The sequence below is a fragment of the Tetrao urogallus genome (assembly GCF_951394365.1).
Source record: "Tetrao urogallus genome assembly, chromosome: 20".
Taxonomy (NCBI): Eukaryota; Metazoa; Chordata; class Aves; order Galliformes; family Phasianidae; genus Tetrao; species Tetrao urogallus.
The window spans coordinates 3,168,518-3,179,119 of record NC_136833.1 but is presented as its reverse complement, the minus strand read 5'-3'; the positions used below and the strand labels follow the sequence as shown (position 1 = coordinate 3,179,119).

At 49.7% G+C, this 10,602-nt stretch overlaps 1 protein-coding gene across 1 annotated transcript in view; it reads right to left on the bottom strand.

Annotated features, from left to right (window-relative positions):
* Positions 1-2,139: 2,139 nt before the first annotated feature.
* MYBBP1A (MYB binding protein 1a) overlaps positions 2,140-10,602 on the bottom strand; it is a gene marked incomplete at both ends in the record, with an annotated part of 49,550 nt that continues 41,087 nt past the window's right edge. Inside the window, 3 exons of the mRNA XM_079545131.1 lie at positions 2,140-2,644; positions 3,908-4,032; positions 5,190-5,291. Coding sequence (XP_079401257.1) covers positions 2,140-2,644; positions 3,908-4,032; positions 5,190-5,291 — 732 coding nt within the window. The remainder of the gene's footprint in view (positions 2,645-3,907; positions 4,033-5,189; positions 5,292-10,602) is intronic.

Genomic DNA, 10,602 nt, shown 5'->3' with positions numbered 1-10,602 from the left:
ATGCCTCACAGCTTTCCTGTCCCTTTTCCCCCTGGATTGCTGTGCAAAGGCTGGGGGCTGAACATACAGGTGAACAGAGCGAGCGAGGAAGAAGACAAAATCAACCTGTCAGAAACAAGAGCCAGCACAGCTTCCATCTCATGCCATCCTTCCCACTTCTTCCAAAACTGGAGCCTAGTGCAGCACAGCCCAGCACTGTTCCAGGTTGCCCTGCTGATGTAGAGCTCCAGGCTCAGCTTCTACTACATGATCCTAAGAGTCAGCCCAGTGGGCTCCAGAGCTGTCCTCCCACCACACCCAGGTACCTGTGTGCTCACCTTGCTTCCCATTCACCACACCTGCACACTGCTTCTCCTCTAGTTCTGCAGAGCTGCAAAGACCCAGGATGTTCTACTTAGAGAAATAGGGAAAGAAATCATCAGTGAAGATGCTTGAGTTTTGAAACTCCTGCTCCCCTTCAGCATCTCCAAATCATTAAAGGTGCATGACCTGCTGGCCTCTTATATGCTGCATTTGCATAATATTTGAAAAGTCATCACACAGGCCATCAGGAGGCACATCAACATCCTGGTGCTAAGCTGGGACTGAGCTTCTAACAAGGCACTACAGCAGCTTGCCACATTCCAGCTGGCAACAACTGGCAGCAGTTTTGCAGGCTGCAGCAGCAGCAAGACCCCACAATAACCTCCAGATTAATGGGTGGCTTGGGAGAAAAGCTCTGCCAAGATGAGCCCAACCCTAATTTGCTCAGAACTGGTTGGTGGGGAAACTGCAGATGTGGGAGAACTGCAGAGAGATGCAAACACTGGTGCTGAAGTTCTGCATCATCACAGCTGCCAACCTGCAGCCTGAGCCTCCAGTCTGTTCCTCTGCCCAAATGCTGTTAGGCTTGAAGAGCCCGGCTCCAGTCCACCTCTCTCTCTGCATCCAGGGCAGACACGGGCTGTGCCTTCCAGAGACAAAGTGCTGCTCACTGCTGCCTCCACAGGAAGAGGTGTGAGGGCAGAACGTGAAACACAGGGAAAGAAAGGACATTGCTGAGCCCTGCCAGCAGGCAGGCACTGCAGCTCCAGCCCTTACCTGCTGCTGCCATAAGCCAGCTCACTCCTTGGGATGCACAGCAGACCTCACACGATTGCTGCTGTGAGAGGAGCACCGTGCCTTCCCAGGGCACTGCAACTGAATGGGATCGCATTGCTGCCAGCAGCCACCTCCAGGGGAGTCTGATGCCATTGAGAGAAGACATTGCAAAGGCAGATAAACAGCCGTGGGCAAACACAGCCCTTCCCTCCCTCCAAAAGCAACATGACATTTCCTTTGCCCATAACCCATGCAGTGTAGAACAGACCCACCTGCAGGAAGAAAGCCAAAGGCACTGCAGAAACAGCTCTGCTGCTGGGCCCTCTGCCTCAGCCCTGCAGGTCCAGCCTCTAAGAGAGCGGTGGTCAGCAGGTCAGGGAGAGGAAAGGAGGGATGAGGCTGCACAATCTGCTGGCCTGGCAGACTAACAAATCAATTAGCCACTGCAATTGTTTTCACTGCTTTATTGACATCCCTGTGCTATCACCAGGGACATCCCCCCTCTTGCACCCAGCAGCTGAGGGCTGTGCAGAGGAAAGCAAAAAAGCAACACCATGCTAGTTACTGATGACATCCGAGCGGCTCAGATTGGATATATTTAACCTCAGAATATGCAAGTACAAGCCCATTTAACCCTCAGGCATTTAAAACAGACAGCATCTTCCAGACTGGAAAAGCTGCAAGTACTGCAGGGCCTAAGGACAGAAATAGCCCTTCAGGGGAGCGTCCCGCAGGGCTCAATCACACAACTCTGCAGTGTCAGCACCCCTACCACATCCCCAAGGAATCCAGGCAAGCCTCTTCTGCCTCGGGGTTATCACAGAAAAATGGAGTCTGCGCTCCTGAGCTTGGGATGTTTGGCACTGCCAGAGCCGGAGGGGACATGGATCCCTGTGCTGCAACTGAACCTTTTACACAAGTCAGACCTGCAGCTTCAGAGCTTGGCATCATGGAGGTTTATTTCAATTCAAGGAGGGCATAAAAATATAGTTATAAAAGATATTAAAACAGTCCTCTGAGTCACATTAGCCATGCCAGACCAGGGTGAGTCCCTGAAGTTTACTCCTGCAGCACAGCAGATTTTTTCTCTTTCCTTTTCTTCTTGGCTTTGCCCTGCTTCTGCTGGGTCTCCTGGTTGACATCCCCCTTGGCTTTCTTTGCAGCTGGAATCTGCTCAGCTTCATTGCCTACATCACCTTTTCTTTTTCTATTCCTCTTCTTCTTTCTCTTCTTCTCAGCCACAGCATCTCCACCATTAACAGCTCCATTCCCGCTGCCCTCCACTGCCACCCCGTTCTCTCTGACCCCTCTGTTCTTCTTCCTGTGCTTCTTGCTACCAGGCAGGCGGTTGTCTTTTTGCTCAGGGGTTTCTGTTCCCAGTGGCTGCTCCTCTGGGGCTGCTGAGTCTCCATCTTCACTGGCTACTGGTGCTGCTCCATTCTCCCGGACAGCTTTCTTGCGATTCTTACGTTTTTTGGTCTCTGGTAGGAACCCTTTCTTCTTACGCTTCAGTGGCTCTGCTTCCTGCACAGGTTTATTGGCTGTCTTCTCTTTCTTGGGCTTCCTGCAGAGAGAACACCAAAAATCAGGAGCAACTCATTTTACAGCCAGAAGCAAAGCAATCCACACTGCAGGCAGCCATAAACAGGCAGGAACCCAAGAATGATGCAGGAAGCACAGGCATGCTGTGAGGATGAATGTCATCCCTGGAGGTGGTCCCCAGCCTGCAGAGGGGACAGCTAACCGAGCTGTGGGGCTGCACAGGCACCCAGAGGCTGGAGAAAGAAGCCCCATTTCTCAAGCAGAATCACCCATGGCCCCAAGCGAGGCTACAAAGATGCTGTCTGTCCATCCCGAGCAAAGCCTGTCTGTGCTGCTCTGCACCAGCTCAGTCTCCAGAAAGGAATCCTGACAAGGAATAAGACCCCAGTTCCATGGCCCGGCTTTCAGTGCAAAGCCTTCTGGAGAGTTTCTCAAGCAGTGTCAGTTCAGAATGGAAAGAAACTGCCCTGCCAACACTTGCCTCTAGGAGCCCTGGGTGCAAACCACAACTTATACCCACTTACCTGCACAAAGACTTCTGGATGTCACAGCACAGCAGCACCAACAGTGACAGCAGGCTGCACTCACAAACCCCAATCCTTTCCCCAGACAGAATGCACAATGTCAGTGTTTCCTGCCTACCAGGCCCTGAGCAATCCTTCTTCACAGTCTCTACTTGCTGACAAAACTAACCTTCATCTTGGGACAGACCTTGCAGTACGGTGCCAAGTGACCTGTGTGAGGCTGTTCCTGGTGCAATCCCTCCCTGCCTGTGAGCTCTCACAGTGAGCCACATGCAACCATTTTCCCCAGAACCATACTGTGCTGAGATCCCACAGACCAGGCCACCCACACAGAGACTGCAAATCCCAGTCATTAGGAGAGCTACCCAGCACTTCCTGAACACTGTGCACAGCACTAACACTGCCAGAAGGAAGGGGAAGCAAGAATTCCAATTACAAGCTATTGATAGAAAGGAGAAAAAGATCCTGCCCTTCTTTTTCCCCTGGAGCAAAATTCAAATCCAGATGCCATTTAGCACAAGAGTATTGAGGCATAAAGACTGAATGCTTTCCAGCTTTCAAAGCTTCAGGGCAAATATGGCTGGGGATCCATGCACCAAGGAGCCCAAAAATCACTGTAAGGGGTTGAAGGTCCTGACAAGGTGTGCCTGATAGAGAAGTACCTTAGTTTGTTTTCCTACCTCCCCACATCAAAGAGGAGAAGCAGGACAGGCAGTCACCCCCAAGGTGAGCCAAGAAGCCAGAGAGCCAGGCTTACATACGTGTAATTCAGCCATCGCATGACGTTCCAGTAGAGAGAGTCGAGCCGTGCCGACTTCCCAATGCCTTCCTGCTGGCTCAGAGCTACCAGCACTTTGTCCAACTCCATCAACTCCACGTGCAGCTTCTGCAAGAGGCAAGTGCGAAACGATCAGCGGTGAGCTCAGAAGGGGCACTCGTGGCTGCAGGGCACGGTACATCCTCAGGAGAAAACTGCACCAGGAACAACCAAGCTGCCTGGTTTCTCCCAGCCACAGCCCTGAGCCCATTTACTGCAACATTTCAATGTGGGGCAAAAATAGGCCATTCATGCACCCACCAGGTACAAAGTTTTATTGAAAACTGGTCTCTGGCTTGACAGCTGTGAGTCTAAGCCGGAATTGTACCGACATGAAAGGGACAGAAAGATCCTTTAGTCCTTTTCCCATTACAGACCACGACTGGGGGCGTAGGGATGAAGATTACGTACCGTGTACCTATCTAACAGCAAAGCAGCAGCATTTTCAATCCAGTTTTTAAAGGATGCAATCACACTGCCTCCAACTGCCTCTTACAGCTTCTGTGACCCACGGGCCAATTGCAGGGAAACCAGACAGAACGGGGTGTCTCCAAGGCTATTCAGTGCTACAAGAGCCCTGGAAATACTCTCTCTCCCCACCCACTTTCCTATTAGGTCTTCACAAAGAAACAGGCTGTGCTGTGGGCTCAGTGCTTATCAGTAGGAAACTGGGCTTCAGCAATTATGCTGCTTGTGTTATTTTGCTCTAGTAAATAAGACCATGTTGGAAACTTATTTTGCCACCTATAGAAAATCTCATGCTCAACAAAGCCCTTTTCTTTAGGGCTGAACAATGTGTCGCTCCCACTCACAAAGCTGCTGGATAAGTCCCAGTTTCAGGTAATCAGTCTCTGGGGTTCAGTGAAGAGGAAATCATCTGAGGTGAAACCCAGCTCACCCTCACTGCACCCTAGGCTGTATTTCTCCTGATAAGAAAGGAGATTCCACATATGTTTGCAGAATGCTGCACAAATCTTTCAACAAGTTCTTGGAGATCAGCACTCGAGCTGTGGATCACTCCTTCAGCACGTTCTGTACTCAAATCCAGCCAGGCAATCCCTGCAGGGGCACCTGTGATGAGAAGTGAAGTGGGACGCAGTGGCAGAGCAGTCACAGAATCCAAGCATGACATCTGACAGAGAGACCCCAGTGGTATTCAGAAGGAAAAGACCCACTGGCCCCACGGTCACAGAGCACAAAGCACGCAGGATCAGTCCCACTCTCACCTGCTGTGTCACGGTTTTGAGGAGGAAGTTGAGCAGCTCCAAGCTCCTGGCAACTTTTTCTTTCTCAGCTTTCACCCTTAACTTGTCAGCCACTTTCAAACTCTAAAAATTAAAGGGAGAAGCATACATTAAATGGGAAAACAAATCTGTCTTCTCAGGAGAAAGCAGAAAACAGGCAGGGATTAGCAGAATTAACCTGTCACCAAAACAACTCTGCAACAGCAAAGCCCACCAAACTCTGGCAGCACTCAGGAGGGAGCACGGTGGAAGTTGCTGTGCCCAGGTTAATTACAGAACAGCTGAACAAAATAAGCACCAGTATATCACAAAGGCACGACTCTGCAGCTCTCCCCAGTTTCTAAGTAAAGCACAGCTGGGGACACGTTGCCTCCTGGAGAGAAAGAAGGGAGACAATCAGCCCCCCACAGAAAGGCCCAAGGACTGCCAGGCAACTCACCTGAGGGACAACCCAACTCAGCTGCAGAAGCTGGGATTTGCACGCAAAGAGGTAATGCAAAAATCCATTTGCACACCAACGAAATCCCAGGTGCCAGCACTATAACAGGGCTTGTCAATCAAGCTTAAATCCACTGAAAAGAATGGAGAAAACCTCATCTCTTTGTGTTACCTTTATGTGCTGTAGGATTTCTGAGACACCGAAAGGTCTGGCTTAGAGGAAATCACTCCAGAGACAGGTCAAATAACAGCCAGAGTTATTGACAAGTGGAGAAGAGCAGAACATAGCTATAAAAAGGCAGTGGGAGCCAAAAGGTGACTCAGGGGCTTGGAGCACTGATCCTGTGCCTGCAGCAGGTCCTTGCAGCCCCGCTTACATGTAGCTTTCTTCCCTGCTATGTTTCTGAGTGCACACAGCACAGCAAGCCCTGCAGCTCGCATGGTTACACCAATGTGAGAGGACTTGCAGAGAGAAGCTTATCGGAGTGGTGCTGATCACAGCCCATCTCTCCAGAGGCAGCTGTGCTCATGGCCAAGGCTGCTGCTGTCTGGAGTGTGAACATGCCAACCTGGCAACTGTGGAATAGCTTAGGTTGAAAAGGACCTTAAAGATCATCTTGTTCCAACCCCCATGCCTTGGGCAGAGCTGCCAGCCACCAGATCAGGGTGCCCAGGATCCCATCCAACCTGTCCTCAAACACCTCCAGGGATGGGCACCCAACGGACAAGGTTCGCTCTGTTAGAAAGTCACCACATCCTGCCAGCTGGAACTCATGCTGCAACTTCATCTGACTATCAACAACTAATTACCCCCTCCTGATATGCTAAAGAGCTTCAGCTCCAGCGATGTCATTAACCTACAGAGCCACACAATTCAGCATCTCTGAAGTCTCTCAGGTAGAGCAAGAAAAGAATAAGAAAATGAGGCGTGTATGGGGCAGCACTGTGAGGAGGAGCCACAGTAAAGCCACCCATCATTTCATCTTTTTTGTACACAAGTGCTGAAGAATTAAGAAGGCATTTCAAACAAATTGCATCTTCTTTTCATTGTAGATACACGATGCAGATTGAGGAATTGAGTCTAGAAGTCCAAAAGCAGCTGTCAGGTGCTTGGAAATTTGGGATGTGCATCTAGTTTGGGGTGCCAACCAATTTCATGCAGAACTGTAGAACAAATAGGAGATGGAGATGGATGATACCAGTGGTCTAGTGACATCGGTGCAGTAGGATTAAACATCTAAATCAAAGGAGGTGTTTTGCATGAGTCTGGAAACATAAGCACAGTTCCACCAGCACAAACAGCCAGAGGTAATCCAGTGCAATTCAGGTGCAAACAAACAGCTCCCCACTAACAGGGATCGCTTTTAAACAGTGCTCCAAGACCAAGGAAGGAGGAGGAAGGCAATGCAGCTGGGTGGAGAAGCCAGAGGACAAAACAGCAACAAAACCAGCAGATAATTAAATACTATGCACAACTTGTTCTGGTCCACAATCAGGATGGATTTGAGAAGCTGGATCCAGAATAATGTTACTATTTCTCAACGTATGCCCTTTCCCTTCTGCTACAAAGCACACAGAAGCAGTTTACTCCAATGAGCCCCAACCTGCCAGCCCCTCTGTATGCAGTATGGTGGGGCCAGTCGTGCCTCCTTCAACTCTCGAGTGCAGTTCCTGCTCAGCCCGTGTCCCTCATTACCCCAATCTCACCACCACTCTCCCCAAGTCCTTCCCCATGCCTTGTTATGTGAGATGGTATCTTCTGCCACACGTTGCTTCGCTCTCATGCTCCCACTGCAGCAAGTGTTCCCAGGGGAGCACTTGGGATTTGTGTCAGAATGCAACGCCAAGAAACACACTGCTCTGACTGCATAAAGGAAGCTCACTTTGAACAGGGATCGCTCCCAAGGAATGAAATCCCAAGTCTCTCCAATGGGAACTGAATCCAAACCTCAAAAGCAGCTTTCTCAACTGTTTGTCCTAAATTCTTGCTACATGTGGTGCCAACCATTGTCTGTATGTTGCAGACATGCAGAGCACACTGCCTTGGTTCCCTCCCTCTGCTATCTGAAAGATGAAATTAGCACTGCTGCCCCAATTGTATGGGTCAATCGTTTTATAGGCCTACCGTGATCTCATCTGGAGAGCATATAAAATAGAATCATAAAAGTGAAGCGAAAATCATTATGTAACAGATGGCAAGCTGCAATATATAGCCAATATGCCTTAAAAAGAGGTTGGGTTTCAGTCATCTGCAGCACCCTTTAGAGAGCACCGATTAGATCGCAAAAGGACGTGCACAAAGAATCGCCATTTGATGTAGCAAAACTGAAGGTGAAAGCAGTGGTTTTGCTCCCAGCTGTACTGTAGGGCAGCAGTGAGGGTCCAGGGAAAACCCAGCAGAACTTGCTCAACAGCCTGACCTGTAATTCTCTGCCAAGGTGCTGTTTGCAAAGGCATCCGGCTCTCCCTTCACCAATCCAGGAGTCACATACCCGATTGCTTAATGCCAAAAGCAGGGAGCACACGGCTTATACTCAACAGCTCGCACCACTTGCTGATCACATTGTTCTTCTGCCATTTTCTGCATTCGTTGCTCTGCTCCTTCAGCTACAGCCAGTCCCTCTTGACAGGGAACCTCAGCTCCAGGTCCAGCTCAGCAGTATCTGTGCTAATCACGCCTGCACATCTGAGCTGTCAGTGTATCTGGACAGGTCGCTTTCCAAAGAGAAAAAAATACGGAGGCAGTTTTCACAGCAGGAACTCCCATCTCATCTCAAGCCAGTACAGCACTACAGCTCCTGCCTCGCCCTACATGGACTCAGCTGGCAGAGAGGCTTTGGCTTCTTTTGTGAGGCACTCTGCTCCAAAGTCTTCTGGCCGTTCCTGTTGGATGGCAGTCTTGGATCCACATCCTCTGCTTCCAGGATTTTTACAAGAAGAACAGCACATCCTCTGTGCAGTATCGTATCAGTTGGTGTCTTTTCTTACCTTTCTAACTCCTGTATCACACACAGAGCTATTCCACCTACTGCAGCATCTGACCTTCATTCCAACTCTCATTGCATTTCACTGCATTCCTTCTTCACAAGGTTTGCATACAAGTTTGTTAGAACCAAGAGCCTGCAGTAATTCAGTCTCCGTGCCCGTTTTGCACAGACTGACAGGGCACAACGACATCTCAGGCTCCACAATTGCATTCTGCTACCAGAAGAGCACATTCCCTAACCGAGAGTTCGAACACGGCCATTTCTGCATTCCTAGCACGTCCCTCAGCCCATCTCATTGTTCAAAACAAACAGCCCTTCCCTCCGTGGGCTCAGCCTGACAGATCCGTCACCGCTCCGTGAGTCGGAGGAGCCTGGCCAACCTGCATTCTTTCCACACGCTGCACTGTCTCCATCCTTCCCCCTCCTCCCCCGTACCACGCCTGATGCTGATGGATAAATAGGGCTGAATACAGTTGCCAAGCGCCTTCTGCAAAACACACACCTCCACCAGCCCTGCACAGCCTTACACCCCCTGGCACAGCTCAGGGTTGCTAAGGCAAACCCTCCTCCAGCAGCAAACAGCTCTGCTACATTTCCTCCCCGCTGAACATCCATAGTAGGCAGTGATGGTGTTGCAGAGGTGTGAACTCAATGCGCTGACCCTCGCACGCCAACTGTGCATGCAAGGTCCCACAGTGCACAGTTTTACTGCTGTTGTGGCTCAGCACCCTGCAGTCTCATGTGAAGGGTCCCAGTAAGCAGAGCTGGGGCCCTGCAAGCATATGCCATTGTCTGAGCCAAAGCACAGCATTTCCCAGGTAAGCCAAGAGGTCCGGGAGGGGCACAGTCTTCTTTTGCTATTTCGGAGGCAAATAATGAACTGAAAACCACATGAAGTACTTTAGTGCTCTGCATGCTCATAGCTCCTGTTATTACCTGATGCAAGCACCCTTTGTCTCACCTGTAATTACTCTCCACATTTCTCCTGAGAGGCAAACCAGCATTATTCCCACCATTTTAGATGACTGAGTCACACAGACCACAACAGAGCCAGGAATCAGCACTGAACTCCTGCAAACCCAGACAGGCCACCTCCAAATACTTCCTTCATGACAGAGCTCACTTGAATCCAAGCTCCAACTTAGGGCCAAGTAACAGAAGGCAGTGAAGTGAGGAGGGACAAGGATGATTCTCCACACCAGCTTCCATCCATACCCAGAGCCAGGGATACACGACCACAGAGAGCTGCTCGCATCACCCACTGCTGCAGGAGCAGCTGCCAAGAATGCTGAAGGAGGAACAAAGCACTGACAGTCCCTCCCCTCTTCACGTTCTCTCACTGAAGGTTCTGAAGTCTGAAAGGGTAAAGACTCAAAACTTTGTCCCCCTGCATCTCGAGCAGAAATGGATCGTAAAGAAATGCTCAAACACAGATGGAAGCTGCTAAGCTGCTGCTTCACTGAGTGACAGGGAGAGCAGGGGACAGACCCCACATGCTGAAGGGTGTAATTAGAAGGCATTTCTTGCAATGTTTCTTTTGGCTGCTATTAGAGGGAGGAGCCCTAGAATCAAGAAGCCATTCTCACAGAAAATGCCACCACTTTCCCAAGTTTAAAGATCTGATAATTTTTTTCCATGGCCCATATGCAAATGCAGCAGGGAAAAGCCATACAGGACAGCTGAAGGAACAGAGGAGAATGAATTCTCCGTAGAGACACCCAGTACTCTGAGAGCACGTCAGAGATATCAGTTAAATCACTCCTGGCCTCATTTTACAAGCTAAGAGGCTGAGAAAGGGCAACGAATTAAGAATTTATAAGGATGGACAGATAAAAGCTCAGGCAATCTTCAAGAAAAAAAAAAAGAAGAATGGCTTTTTAGAGATTTGATGAAGTCACTGTTAATAATTTATCTCCATACAAATTAAGACATCGATAATAAAATGTGATGCCCTTCAGAAATGAAGGGCA